This window comes from Pleurodeles waltl, chromosome 4_1 (genome assembly GCF_031143425.1).
Source record: "Pleurodeles waltl isolate 20211129_DDA chromosome 4_1, aPleWal1.hap1.20221129, whole genome shotgun sequence".
Lineage (NCBI taxonomy): Eukaryota > Metazoa > Chordata > Amphibia > Caudata > Salamandridae > Pleurodeles > Pleurodeles waltl.
The window spans coordinates 231,690,018-231,705,566 of NC_090442.1; the positions used below are offsets into that span (position 1 = coordinate 231,690,018).

The following is a 15,549-nucleotide window of genomic DNA, read 5'->3' on the forward strand; positions in this document are numbered from 1 at the left end:
TTGAGGTTTGCAAAGGATTCTGGGTAACAGAACCCTGTGAGAGCCCCACAAGTCACCCCATCGTGGATTTCCCTAGGTGTCTAGTTTTCAAAAATGAGCTGGTTTGGTAGGTTTTCCTAGGTGCAGGCTGAGCTAAAGGCCAAAATCCACAGTTAGGCACTTTGCAAAAATCACGTCAGATTTCAATGTAAAAATGTGATATGTCCATGTTGCGATTCCTGCCGCGGGCAATAGGCCTACCCATGCAAGTGAGGTACCATTTTTAATCGGGAGACTTGGGGGAACACAGAATAGCAAAACAAGTGTTATTGCCTCTTGTCTTTCTCTACATTTTTTTCCTTAAAAATGTAAGACAATGTGTAAAAAAGACGTCTATTTGAGAAATGGCCTGTAATTCACATGCTAGTATTGGCACCCCGGAATTCGGAGATGTGCAAATAACCACTGCTTCTCAACACCTTATCCCATTTTGGAAATACAAAGGTTTCCTTGATACCTATTTTTCAGTCTTTATATTTCACCAAATGACTTGCTGCATACCCAGTATACAACGAAAACCATTGCAAGGTGCAGCACATTTATTGGCGCTTGATACCTAGGGTTCTTGATGAACCTACAAGCCCTATATGTCCCCGCAACCAGAAGAGTCCAGCAGACGTAACGGTATATTGCTTCCAAAAATCTGACATTACAGGAAAACTGGCAGTTTTTTTCACCTCAATTTCAATAAAAAAAAAATTCAGCTGTTATTTTCTGTAGGAAAACCTTGTAGGATCTACACAAATTACCCCTTGCTGAAATCAGAATGTTGTCTACTTTTCAGAAATGTTTAGGTTTCTGGGATCCAGCATTGGTTTCACACCCATTTCTGTCACTAACTGGAAGGAGGCTGAAAGCACAAAAAATAGTAAAAATGGGAATGTCCCAGTAAAATGCCAAATTTGTGTTGAAAAATGTGGTTTTCTGATTCAAGTCTGCCTGTTCCTGAAAGCTGGGAAGATGGTGATTTTAGCACCGTAAACCCTTTGTTGATGCCATTTTCAGGGGAAAAAGCCTTCTTCTGCAGCCTATTTTTTCCCATTTTTCTTTTTTTTTTTAAACAAAATTTTCACTGTATCGCGGCTAATTTCTTGGTCTCCTTCAGGGGAACCAACAAATTCTGGGTACCTAGAATCCTTAGGATTTTGGAGAAAAAAAAGGACACAAATCTGGTGTGGGTAGCTTATGTGGACAAAAATTTATGAGGGTGTAGGAAGTTGGCTCTGTATATACTATCTCAAAGTGAGAGATAGTGTGCACAGTGTCCAAGGGTTCCCCTTAGAGGTTGCTAGTGGCAATAATAGATAATACTAATGCTCCATTTGTGGTAGTGTGGTCGAGCAGTAGGCGTATCAGAGGGTAGTGTTAAGCATTTGTTGTACACACACAGGCAATAAATGGGAAAACACACTCAAAGACTTAACTCCAGGCCAATAGGTTTTTATATAGACAAATATATTATTTTCTTATTTTATTTTAGAACCACAAGATTCAGAATTCAAGTAAATACATATATTGTAAGGTACTTGGCTTAGGTAAATATAGGACGTTGAATGAAAACAGTAATGTACACAGTTTTGTCAAAAATGGCAATAAGCTATTTTAAAAGTGGACACTGCAAAATTCAACAGTTCCTGGGGGAGTTAAGTACAAGTTAGTTTAGCAGATAAGTAAGGCACTTTCAAGTTCAGTCTCTGGGGCATAGGCAGCCCACTGTTGGGGGTTCCAGTCAACCCCAAACACCCAGCACCAGCAACACAGGGTCGGTCAGGTGCAGAGGTCAAAGAGAGGCCCAAATAACATAGGCGTCTATGGAGACTAGGGGTGCCCCGGTTTCAGTCTGCTGGCAGGTAAGTACCTGCATCCTCGAGGAGCATACCAGGGGGGTTTTGTAGAGCAAGGGGGTGGGGGGAGATCCAAACAGACACACCAAATACACCCTCAGCGGCACAGGGGCAGCCTGGTGCAGTGTGCAAAGTAGGTGTCAGATTTTGCGTTGGTTTCAATGGAGGGACTCGGGGATGGTGATGCAGGCAGGGCACAGGGGGGCTTCTCGGGCCAGCCACCGACTGGGCAAATATGAGAGCCACCTGCTGGTCACTCCTGCATCAGTAGTTGGTTCCTCTTGGGCCTGGGGGCTGCGGATGCAGTGCTCCTTCCAGGCGTCGGGTTCTTTTTTACTGGGCAGTCGCCATCAGGGGGAGCCTCTGGATTCTTTCTGCAAGCATTGCCGTGGGGGTGCAGGGAGGACCCAGATTCCCAGACCATATACTTAATATGAACACATTGCACTTACAATGTCTAAGAATGGACTTAGACACTGTAGGGGCATACTGCTCATGCAACTATGCCCTCACCTGTGGTACAGTGCACCATGACGTAGGGCTGTAAGATCTGCCAGAGGTGGGAGTTACCTATGCCACAGGCAGTGTTTTGTGGGCATGGCACATTGAGAGGGATGCCCTGTCGACTTTGCCTTTTTCTTCCCACCAACACACACAATCTGCAAAGCCAGTGTACATTTGTTAGGTACCTTATTAAGGGGTACCTTAGGGTGGCACAACCTACAACCATGGACTCCCACCTCACTTTGGATGCGTGAGTCTTGACCCCTTTGCATCCAACGCCCTTGGCCCGTGTCTGTAGGGGGCTGGCTTGGTTTGTAGTGGGTAACTATGGTACTTAGCCCTTGTACCAATTTCAGTTATCCCTTTTTAGTGAAATGTAATCAGTGTCTAGAAGCCAGGCAGTCTAGGGGTAGTTTGGATGAGCAGCCAAGGCCTAACTAGGAGGCATGCAAAACTCATGCAATACCACTGTAGTCACACAGTACTCAAACACATAAAAGCATAAAAGAAAATATTCAGTACTACAAAAACAAAGGTACTTTATTTTGGTGACACAAATGCCAAAAAATATCTTAGTGACTATACTCCCTTAGGATGTAAGTAATATACACAGTATATACACACTGGAATGCAGTAATAGCTGTACAAACAGCGAGAAAACAGTGGAAATTGTGAAAATCACAATAGTTAGAAATGGGCCTGGGGGAACACAAACCACATACTAAAATAGCGGAATGTTGCCTAGGTTTTCCCACCTAGGCAAGTGTAGTGTGTAGAGGCGCGCTGGGAGTGAAAGAAAACACGAAAGGTAAATAATAGAACTCGCCCAAAAAAGCAGGAGTAAATCACAATAACTTTCCTAGGACACACAAGAACATGTGATAGAAGATTTTGCAAGAACCAGAAGAGTGCAAATCACCACCGATAGATTCCTGGACCTGAAGACCGGTGGAAGAAGGGACCAAGTCCAAGAAGCACTGAAGAGTCCAGGGAGAAGAGGAGCCCCTGCTAATCTGGACGAAGGTGCAAAAGAAGAACCACCAGTGAAGAAAGAACAGCAGTCAGTACTGCACCCAAGACGACGAATGCCCGTTCCTGGTTGGTGCAGACAATGTCCCATTGCAGATGGATGATTGTAGTCTGGTTTGCGTCACTGGATTCCACCAACAAGCCTTGGCACACGCAAAGCTCGCGGTTAGCAGGAAATGGCGCTGCCCGGGACCAGGAGGGACCTGGTGGCCTCTACCCAGGAGAGGGAGACAGAGGCAGCTCTCAGCAACTCAGAGAGCCCTCAGAAGACCAGGCAGCGCGCACAGGAGTCCCACAGAACGGGGACAAAGAAGGTGCAAAAGGAGGCCCACGCAGCACTACGCAAAGGGATCCAATGCTGCCGGAGAACCACGCAGGAAGCTGTGCATTGCAGGATAGAGTGCTGGGGGCCGAAGCTGCGTGGTGCATGAAGAACTTCGTGGAAGGATGCCAACAAGCCTTGGCAACTGCAAAACATGCGGTGCACGGGGGTATTGTCTGGTGTGGGGAGGCAAGCTCTTACCTATATTGAAGTTGGACAGTAGGACTTCATGACCGTTTCATTCTACCACCCGTGATGCTGGATCCACACACTTCATCAGGAGCGGGGACCCAACCCAGCGATCGTCGCTGCAGAAGGGTGCCTGCTGAAGTAGGGTAGTGACTCCTTCACTTCAAAGAAGATTCCTTCATTCTTCTGGTGCAGGCCGAACACAGGCAGTCCTCGGAGGATGCACGACCAGAAAACAGTTGCAGTTGCTGGCAGGAGCTGAAGATACAATGTTGCAGAAGTCGTCTTTGCTTTTTGTTGCAGTTTGTAGAGTTCCTGGAGGGTCCAGATGCAGTTTCGTCGTAGACGGTGAAGCAAAGGATGCAGAGGATTCCTGCTACAGTCTTGCAAGTTGAATCTGAGGAAACACCCAGCTGAGAGACCCTAAATAGCCCTGAAAAGGGGGATTGGTCAGCTACACAGGTAAGCACCTATCAGGGGAGGGCTCTGACATCACCTGCTGGCACTGGCCACTCAGATGCTCCCAGAGTGCCCCACCACCTTGGAATCCAAGATGGCAAAACCCAGGGACACTCTGGAGGAGCTCTTGGCACCACCCCTGGGGTGGTGATAAACAGGAGAGTGGTCACTCCCCTTTCCTTTGTCCAGTTTCGTGCCAGAGCAGGGACTGGGGGTCCCTGAACCGGTGTACACTGGATTATGCAAGGAGGGCACCATCTGAGCCCTTCAAAGCATTTCCAGAGTCTCTGGGAGGCTACCCCTCCCATGCCTGTAACACCTATTTCCTATGGGAGAGGGTGTAACACCCCCCTCCCAAAGGAAATCCTTTGTTCTGCCTTCCTGGGCTCGAGCTGCTTGAGAAACAGGAGGGCAGAAACCTGTCTGTGAGGTGGCAGTACTAAGGGTCCACTGTGGAGCCCCCAGAGTGCATGGAATCATACAACCAATGCTTGCAAAAGCCTTGGGGTATGATTCCAACATGTTTGATGGTTCCTGTGACTTCCAGGTGTGCAGCAATTGGGCTTAGGCCTCGTACCCCATGGGCATGTGAATTTTCTAGGAACTGTTAGGTAGCAGCCCTCAGCACTACGCCATGCACTGTGTGTTGTGTCCGCCAACTGTAGTGGTGTTGCATGCACTGAACATGTTTTTCTTCTGTCTTTCCCCCCCTTTTTGTTGTCTCCCTGTTCTTGTGTGCAATAGCATCATCAGGCGGAGGAGCAGTGGCACCGGAGCAGGAGAGTGCTGCAACCCACTCGGCCCTGGAGGGTGAAGCAACAGAGTCTGAAGCCACCAGTGGGACAGAGGGCGATGGGAGATCCACGACAGGGACAGGAGCATATACCAGTGACAGCGGCGACTCCTCTGATGGGAGCTCCCTTGCGGTGGCAGGCACCTCTGTGCCCACCGCATCAACAGGTACAGCCACCACCCCCCCCTACCAGCACCACCTTTCCAGCAGCCCCTCAGCGTGTTTCCTGTGCCCGCTCACCCAGGAGGGTGGGCATCTCCTTTGCCCCAGGCACCTCAGCCCCTGCCCAGTCAGCCCTGCTGCCCTCAGTGAGGAGGCTATTGACCTGACTGTTGGGCAATCTACCATTTTGAATGCCATCCAGGGTGTTGAGAGGCATTTGCAACCAACAAATGCATACCTGGAGGGCATTTATACTGGGCAGGCAGCCAAACAGAGAGCATTTCAGGCTCTGGCCTCAGCACTGATGGCAGCCATTGTCCCTGTGTCCAGCCTCCCCCCTCCAACTTCCTCCACCCAGACCCAATCCCCTGTACCTCAGCCTATCCCAAGCACACCATCAGACCAGCATGCACACTCATCAACACACAAAAGTGGCTCAAGCAAACATAAGCACCACACATCCCACAAGCACTCACACAAGCACCATCCCCATGCAGACACACCAACATCCACTGCCTCCACTGTGTCCCCCCTCCTCCACGTCCTCCTCCTCCCTCCCTGTCTCGTCTCCACTCACACCTTCATGCACTACATCTTCATCCACTGCCTCCATCACCAGCACGCCCATCACCACACACAGCTCATGTGCACTCACCACCCCCACTATCATGCACACATCTCCTGTGTCTCCTCCCAGTGTGTCTGTGAGCACTCCTCCCAAAGTATACAAACGCAGGCACACACCCACCCAATAAGGCATCCACCTCACAACTGCCTCAGGCCCATGCACCTTCACCCAAATTCAGCAAACGTACACCTCCTACAACCACTACCTCTTCCTCCACTCCCAAACCCCCTCCATCTTCCCATCCCAGTGTGTCTAAAAAACTTTTCCTGGCAAACCTTGACCTCTTCCCTTCACCTCCCCCCCGTCCTTCCCCTAGGGCCAGGCTTTCCAGGTCCCAGCCAAGCACCTCAGCCACCAAATCCCCAGGCACAGTGGTGCCAGCAACCGCGGGGTCATCGAGTGCGCCACCCATCAGGGCTGCCAGTGTGGCACATAGCGAGAGCAAGGACATTCCGCCACCTGCCAAGGTGAAGAAGGTGCCCACATCCCAGAGGGAGAAGCCGCACCTATCAGCCACCAAGGGCTCTGCAAAAACAAAAGGGGATAGTGGTAAGACACCTGCGGCACCATCAAAGGTGGGGAAGGGACAAAAGCAGAAGAGCAGGTCAGAACAGGGCACGGTGGCACCAACTGAGGGACCAGTGTCACCCCTTCTGTCCATGACAACACCAACCTGTACGGCGGCGAACACCTCAAGCTGCACCAGCACCGCAACCTGCACGTCTGCAGCCTCAGTGACAGTCCCCAGCATCTTCCCCAGTGGGCAGCCGACCAAGGCTGCAGGAGACATCCTGCTGTGTCCCTCAACAGGTGCTGACCAATGCAGCACCGCCAGCAGCACCGTCAGCACCGACGCCACAGACACCGCCGCAAGCAACGCCACCAGCCCCGCGACGTGCTCGGACAGTGGCACCACCTCTGACATGGCTACCATCCCCAGTGGTCAGTCGTCTGAGGCTGGAGGAGATTTCTTGGACCCTGCCCAGCTTCCATGAGGCATGGCTTCCATCACTGTTTGCACCTGCAGATGGAAGGCGAAGCCGCAGCAGTGTGGGGTATGTTGCTGCCTCCATGGCGTATCATGCTACTTGTTCCTCAGCAATCTCATGGCACACACACCCAGGTGAGGGAATGGTACCGGCCACACTGCACGTGGAGCACTCTGGACACCATGCCCCCTCCAGAACCAGTGGAGAATGACATCCCCTACCTCAGTCCTTGGCAGGATGAAGCACTCTGGGCACCAGGCCCCATCCAGAACCAGTGGAGAATGACATCCACTACCTCAGGCCTTGGCAGGATGAAGCACTCTGGGCACCAGGCCCCCTCCAGAACCAGTGGAGAAGGACATCCACTACCTCAGTCCTTGGCAGGATGAAGCACTCTGGGCACCAGGCCCCCTCCAGAACCAGTGGAGACTGTTATCCACTTGAGAGACTGTGGCTTTGCACTCCCTAGGATAAAGCAGTGGGCAAACCACCCACTGGAGAGACTTGAGAGACTGGCTTTGCACTCCCCAGGATAAAGCAGTGGGCAAACCACCCACTGGAGAGACTTGAGAGACTGTGGCTTTGCACTCCCCAGGATACAGCAATGGGCATGGAGCCCCCTCGTGCAGCAGTGGCGTCAAGCGTTCATCTGGCTGAGGTGCCCCCGTCCCTCTCCCCCTAAGGTGCCTGTTTATTTTCGATCTGATGCCCCAGCAGTGTTCTCTCCGTTTCCAGTCAGGTATCTTGTGTGGGCTTCGCCAATGCATTTTGGGACCAGTGGTCCATGGACAATGATTGGTACACTATCCGGACTTGTTTAGTTGGTGTACATATATGTATATACTGAATTTTGAACTTTGACTATCAGATTTTTCATGATTACAATCGTTACAATCATTTCATTTTGTCCTTGCGTTCTTCCGGGGGGTGGCGGGGTGTATATGTAATGTTGCTGCATGTATTTGTGTGTATGTTGTTGTAAGTGAGGGTGGGGGTATTGCGTGTGTGTGTCACTCTCTTTTCCCTCCCTCCCTCCCCTGTGTTGTAGGTGCAGTACTCACTGTGGTCGTCGACGGCGTCTGTCCTGCTCCTGATAGAGCAGGAGGAAGAGCAGCATAGGCAGGACGTGTAGTTATGGCTCCACGGTGTCCTGGTTCCTCGTTAGGTTTCGAGAGGTGAGTGTTTTCCCTTCTGTGTACTGTTTCTGCCGTGCTTTTGAGAGCGTTGGTTCCGCCACGGAAAAGGTGGCGGATAGGCCTGTTGTGATAGGGTGGGCGGTACTTTGTCCTCCGCCTGTCTGTTGTCGGTTACTGCTGCGGTGTTTGTCTCTACCGCCGTGGCAGTCGGAGTGTTAAAGTGGCTGTCTGTGTTGGCGGTCCGACCGCCAGGGTTGTAATGAGGGCTTAAATGCCATTGCTCTACGCTTCTTCTATGGTGGAACAAGGCCAACGCCATCTCTCAATATGTAGTCAATGATGGGAATGGCTCGGACTGAATTTACCGCTTAAACCTTTTTATTTAACTAAAGACTGCAAGACTTAGAGGAAATATTACACGAAAATCCAGGAAGTAAGACTGTTCCTGTGGCACCAAAAGTCCAAGGCAAAGGACAAAATTATCTTGGGTGAATACCATGATACCTTTTCAGAGGCACCTAAGAAGGGCCTCAAAAAAGGTCTCATTCTGAACATAAAACCATCTCTGAAATGGTTTCTGATGAGGATCCTTCAACATCAAAAGAGCCACCCCACATGCTGCAAAGGATAGAAAAGAAGACAAGTGTCAAGTAGAACATCTATCAAAGTCTACACCGAAAAGACAGCTTCACTATTCCGTTCTCATTCCCCACATTCTGTGAGACAGAAACTGCATTAAGCACCACGTTTTTAAGTTCAGAAGGTTTGGTGTAGTGGAGTGTTTGATGATCATTACACTCCTATGGAAGCACCAGATAATGTTTTGAAGAATACAATACAGTCTGATACCTTATAAATTGAGGTGCGCGCTTGCTGTCAATTTGCCTAGCCTGCGTTATTGTAACCTGAGGAGGAACATCAAAAGTGCTTAAATGCCACTGCACATCCTCCAAGCTTGGATGTGGAGCATGTGCAGAATCTAATGAAGGATTCCCGCCCTGCTGCTATGATAGGAGATACTCATAAAGGGACAGCCTGATTGGAGAACAGATGCTCATGTCCAAGGGTTCTGGATATCACACTCTCTGCCCAATCCGCTGCCACTAGGGTGACTTGGGTCTGATCAACCCTGATTTCCTTCAGAACTCATGCAGGAGAGGTGTCGGAAGAAAACCGTATAGGAGTCCTGAGCCCCATTCTACAGTGAACACGTCTCAGAGCAATAAATGCCTCAGAAACTCCAACGCAGTTAAGTGTTGACATTGTGAGTTCTTGGCGGTGGCAAAAAGATCTAGTCAAGTTTGTCTGCCTTGATGGTCAAGGAACCCATCAGGTGGTGTATCACTAGAAAAAAATCCTTGGTGGTCTAACAACATCCAGAGTTGCAAAGCCTGCTGGCACAGGCTCAACAACCCCACCCTGCCCTGTTTGCTGCAGTAGGACAGCTGGGGTTTTGTCCTTAAGCACCTGCATCATCATCCCTTTGATGGAGGTCGGGAAGGCTTTCAACACCAAGCAGAAGATTTTCAGACCCAGAAGTCTGATAGACAACAGTGCCTCTGCCAGAAACATCTGATCTCCACATCTCCCAGATGGCCTTCTCAAAGCAAATGTGATGCACTGGTCACCACTGTGAGTGCAATCTACAGCTGACCCAATAGCACTACAGCAGCCACCACAGAACATTTACAGTCTCCAGCAAAATCTGGACTATATCAGAAAGATTTTCCCTTATGCTGTGCCCAATAGAACATCAGATCCCACTGCAGAGCCCACAAGAGCAGGCGTCCTTGGCAAGCAGGATACAGGAGGTCATGAATCAATCAATCAATCAGTTTTTATAACGCACAACTACTCATCCGTGAGGGTCTCAAGGTGCTGGTGGTGGGTCTGGCCCTCATTCAAACAGCCATGCTTTGAGATTCTTCCTAAAGATGGTGAGTGATGGGTTTTGTCTGAGGTGTGTGAGTAGGTTGTTCCAGCTCTTAGCTACGAGGTATGCAAAAGATCTTACTCCGGCAGCGGTATTCTGGATTCGTGGGATAGTAGCAAGTGCCTACTGGGCAGAGCGGAGAGGTCCGGCTGGCTTATGGAAAGAGATGCGATGGTTCAGTAGTCCAGTCGTAGGTAGGTCATCGGTTCCGCAGCCTCATTCATCCTCCATGAGATTCAGGAAAGAGGTTGAAATACTGCGATTAAAGCATGAATATCCAGGACTCTCTTCTCTGGCTGAGAGGGGCCAAACTGAACAATGTCTAGAATGGCTCCAATGAGGGGGAGATGTTATGATGGAGTGTAGTATGACTTCTGCACGTTGATAGGGAATCCCAAATATGTCAGGAGGTTCACCATAGTCAGGAGATGTGAGGCATCTACCTGGGCCAAGCCCAACTTTAACACCCAGTTATCGAGGTATGGGAAGACGGGGACCCTTTTCCTCCAAAGATGTGGTGCAATCACCCCCATCACTTTTATGAACACCCAAGGAGCACAGGTAAGACCAGGAGATGCACAGCAAAGTAAAAATGCTTGTGGTCTACTGTGCACTGCAGCTAACGCCTGAAGGCATGCAGGACTGGGATATGAAAATAAGCATCATGAAGGTCTAGGGCTACCATCCAGTCTCCAGTCGAGTAGGGACAAGATCTGGGCCAAGGTGAGCATCTTGACTTTCACCTTTTTCGGAAAGGCATTAGGAGGGCAAAGGTCAAATATGGGACTGAGACCCTGTCTTTTTTTTTTGGCATCATAAAATAAGAGGTAATCACAACCAAATTCTGACACTAGATCCTCTCTATTGCTCCCTCGCCAAAAGAGCCTCCACTTTTCTCCTGCAAGAAGGACAGATAGTCAGCCATTCTGAGGGTGGTGGGAGGTGCAGTGGGGTTTCCAGAAACAGTAAAGTGTAACACTTGCAAACAAGTTGCAGGACTCACATGTCAGAAGTTATTGCCTGTCACCTGGGAGAAAAGTATTGAATCCTGCCTCTGACAGAGTGGTTGTCTGCTGATAAGGGCATGTTAACAAAACTTGGAGGGGGCGGCAGCTGGGGGAGTGGAAGACTGGGCTGCCTGGTGTACAAGTTACCTTTGCAGCCATTGCAATAGAAATGCTGCACCTGTGGGGGCTGCTAATGGTAATCGTTGCCCCTACAGATACCCCCGAAGGTGGAAAAGTTGATTGATGGGCAGCAGAAAGGCCCAGTGCTAAGCAGATCTTAATGCAGAAGACTATCCACCTCTATAGGGTTCACTTCGGCACAGCTTTCATTTTCAGGGCTCATGAACACGCCACAAAAAGTTGATTGTCTACTCGATTAATATAAAAGCTTACAGCCCCATTGGGGTTTACCCAACGGAGCAGAATTTCCTCCTTGGAGAAGTGTGGAGAGAGCAAAGAACAATGATAGAGTGATTGGTTGTCCAACACGGAAAGGAGTTAAGAGTTTCTGTAAGAACGCTGCCTCAACTAATTTGTTGAGAAAAAAGGTGGTGTAGAGCAGTTTCTCAGAAAGCGCCTGGAATTAACTCACACAAAAAAGTTGACATAATCGCAATAAGGAAGGAGAGAAAATGTAAAAAGGCCGATAGGTGCGACAAATAATCTTCCAAAATGCCTACTGCCTGGTCTTGCTGGGCTAGAGACAAAACAAACATGTGATTGGCTGACCGCTTTGTCTGCAAGGGATCAGTAAGCCAGCCACCATACTAGGTTACAAACCCTTCCCAGGGCCTGGCATAAATTGATTCCATGGAGGGTGTATCTGGCAAGAGGAGGACAACTACCACTGAAGGTGGCAAATCGAAAGAAGTACATTGCTGCAGCTCAATGTGGCTCTGCGTGGTCACTTCCAGGGCAGTATGGAGTAATGATGGGTCGCGCAGGGCAGTATGAAGCCACGATGGGTCGCGCAGGGCAGTATGAAGCCACGATGGGTCACACAGCCCCAGCTATTGGGATGCAGGAGTACTACTAAAACATTCCCCGGATATGGTCAGGCACTTGAGGATATTCTAAGATGCAAGTCTGAGTTTAGAAGTATCAGAATAAATTTAGAAATGTGTGTTAATGATTCACTCAGTCAATGACACAAACATGAAATATGTTCTTTACCCTATCCTCGTCACTAATATGTTAATGGTTAACTTATTAACACGTCTACAGTGAACACGAAGTAAGGTGTGTACTGTTTCTCTGTTGTTTGGAAACACACTTAAGGACAATATTACAATTTGGTTAAAAACACAGACAATACATTTCTTACCTTTTTACACATAGTGTATATTATTTCTAAGTGTTTAGGGTTAGCCAACAAAGTTTCAGTATCAACTGTAACATAATTGTGCAAAAGAGGCATCATATCTGTAAAGACAAAATAAGAAACAATTGTATATCAGTAAGAAGGTTTACCATGTGACCAGCAACAGAGTTTCTTTAAATGCATAGGTCATGATTAAAATGTATTTGTTAAAAAAAAAAAAAACATCATCAACCACAAGTTAAACAAGCATTTGCAATGCAATGGGTCTCGCATTTGCTTGAGTTAGAGCTATTAGCATTGTAAACTCCGAACCGGACTTTTCTTGCCACATAAATTGAAAATGAAAAGTAATACAGTTTCACAAAAGCGAGCTGATTCAAAGTGCCTCGCTATGAGCGTTAAGGAGACACACAAAAGGAGAAAGAAGTTCGCTTGCAGTCAAGCGTATCGGCAAAAGTGCAATTAGCCGTGTAACAGCATCAATGTTCAAGGCGGTAACCAAACGGTCCCAAGGAGGGACAAACGTAAAGCATTTACCAACGAAAATAAAGGATTTTGAAGGGCAAGTCCATGAACGAGCAATAGTGATGGGCGTGGTTAAAAGCCCAAATAGATAACACTTCGGAAAAGCAACGCTTGCGCACCACTATCCTCAACCTTATCAGAGATATCAAGCATGGAAGCTGACATCAGTGACGGTGCATCAGGTCATATTTGAGTTAAAACCACAAACGAAAATTGAAAGAGCTCTAACCAAATGTGGATATTGACCTTGGTGATATACAAGAGGACTGACAGCGGGATGTCACGTGAGGCAAATGCCAGTGATGGAGTCGACCAAAAAAACAGGAATACCATAAGAATAACAGTTGTGATACTCGTGGGATTTTCTACACTGATGTCACACATGAAAAACGACGACAGTAATGTAGCTCATGTAAAGTGGCATCAAAATGTGGATAAGGAAACCGATCAATTATGCAACTAAAGTTGGATGCCAGGAGTGCTTCCACACTGGAGTACTGACAAGTGCAAACTGAAGTCACACAAAGAAAGTGACAGAAGTGCTATCATTCTATGGACAATACTTGGTAATGTCAAGTACAAAAACCGAGAGACTGGAGGTTACAGCTGTGATATTGCAAGACCAGGCTGTGACACTTCCGTGTGGATACATTTGAAGGGAGGGGCATTATTTTTGTAGAAATCAGACGTCTTGTGTTTTTAATGACAAGGTTTGTAAGAAAGATTATGTGCTAGCATTTAACACACAACAACCAATACACCGACATAATTTTATGCAGCGACCTACCATGTATCACCCACAGACAGGACAACAGTAAAACAAAACTGCAAATACACCACAAATACTGACTGTGTCTTAGGCCAGATGGGATGCGCAGCGCCATAAACTGTCCTGTCGTTTCTCTACCATGGTTGTGGTTGTGATGGTACTTTCAGATATGGGCTGTCAAATTCCTTTCATGCCAAGCAAAACAACTGCATAAGCTAGACAGGAGGAGGTAGCAACAGGCCAACATTGCTGCTTTCAAGTCCAGTGCACTCACACGCACATCCAGTGAGTTCAACAGGCACTGGTCTGTACCGCACAGCTGCAGTCATCAAACAATAGACAACAGACAGCAGCGCAGACGTACTGCAGTGCCCCGCCTTGAGTCAGGCACACTGTCTCTGCTGTTTAGAACTCTGCCTTTTAAATGTATTAATATACCCCGAGCAGGCTGCTGAACTGTCACTGTAAGAAGTTTGTGCTGTCCAAGCTCAGCATGGCTGAAATGTAAGTAAATTAGCGCTGGCAAAGCCAACAGGTCTCAAAAACTATTGGCTTTGGCAATCGGTTGGGCTAGCGATGAGAATTTGGGGTTGATAAGGGGATGATTTTAAAAAAGCGCTATAAAGCAACCAACCCTGGCCTCTTCACAGCGCTTTTCAGGTGAAGTGCTAATGTAGAGCTAACCAACACGGATAATGTGACACTACGGAAATTAAAGGAACCTTTTAAACACAAATCTTCGGTTTTAACGTTAGCTCTACACCGCCATGCATGGAAAGGTTCCTCATTCGATGTGTTCAGTTGACCCTCGCTGAAAGCAGGGACAGGTGTGAAATTAAGTGAAATTTGCAGAGACAGGTGTTGAAAAACCGGGATTGTCTTGGCAAACCCGGGACTTCTGGTCACAATACTTAAAGGCCACTACAAATTGTCAGTTAAGTGGAGGGGGAAATATTTTAGGCTTACGGTTATCGTTTCAGGCCAGCCCCCTCCACAGTTTGCAGCCATTACGAGTTACTGGGCCCTGAACTGAGGAAAACCTGCAGGACCCGGAATTATCAGGTGGGTGCCTAGAGGCAGGGGCGTGGCTACTAATGGTGCAGCAGGTACAGCAGCACCGGACCCATAGCCCTTGTTTATTGCATTTCACTAGCAGTGCAGCAGTAACTGGGAACATTTGCCTTGCTTGCACCCGAGTCCATGGAACTCTTGTCTCGTCCCTCTCTGGAGGTCGTCATCTGCCGTTAACGTTTGTGTACAGACGTATCGAAATATATGGAAATGCTTTCTACGAACTTTTTCAAACCAGTTTGAGCTTAGCAGCTTTTCCACAAATCAGCAGATTTTCACAGGCAATAGACATTTCCGTCTGCACAAACTATAAATAAATTACTGCAGAAACTCTGTTGCCCTTGCATGTCAGAGATAAGGATTTTGGTCAGCTCTTAGCCAATAGTAGAGTTGCTGTTGGCCTGTTGCAGTCGTAAAAGAGCAACGAATGAACCCAAACTGACCAGATCAGGTCACGTTAGTCAGCATAAAGAGAGAGGCAACTGTTTTCTCAAAGTCACCCCCTCCTCTGGGCTTAGTTGAAGCCAGGAGACAACCTTTCATTCCGAAGCACATGCGCGGCTATAGCTCAATAAGTAATGCAAACACAGCCAACAAGAGAGCACATAAACAAGTGAAGCAATTCAACCAAGAAAACAAGCATTTGGAATGCAATAGTCTTGTGTTTGCTCGAGTTAGAGCTCATAGCGTTGTAAATTACTGACTGGACTTTTATTGCCAGACAGACTGAAAATAACAAAAGGAAGAAAGCCAGGGTGAGCTGGCCCTGGAAAAGCCCCCCTCTGCTGTTGGTTTATGTTTACAGAGGGAGCTGGTAAGGAGGAGGGGC

General features: G+C 48.1%; 1 protein-coding gene across 2 annotated transcripts in view; it reads right to left on the bottom strand.

Moving 5' to 3' along the window:
• The window catches only part of IPO8 (importin 8), a 650,601-nt gene that overhangs the window by 143,920 nt on the left and 491,132 nt on the right, over positions 1 to 15,549 (bottom strand). For both annotated transcript variants that reach the window (XM_069228192.1, XM_069228193.1), the window contains exon 19: positions 12,359 to 12,456. In XM_069228192.1, the coding sequence (XP_069084293.1) occupies positions 12,359 to 12,456 (98 nt within the window). The remainder of the gene's footprint in view (positions 1 to 12,358; positions 12,457 to 15,549) is intronic.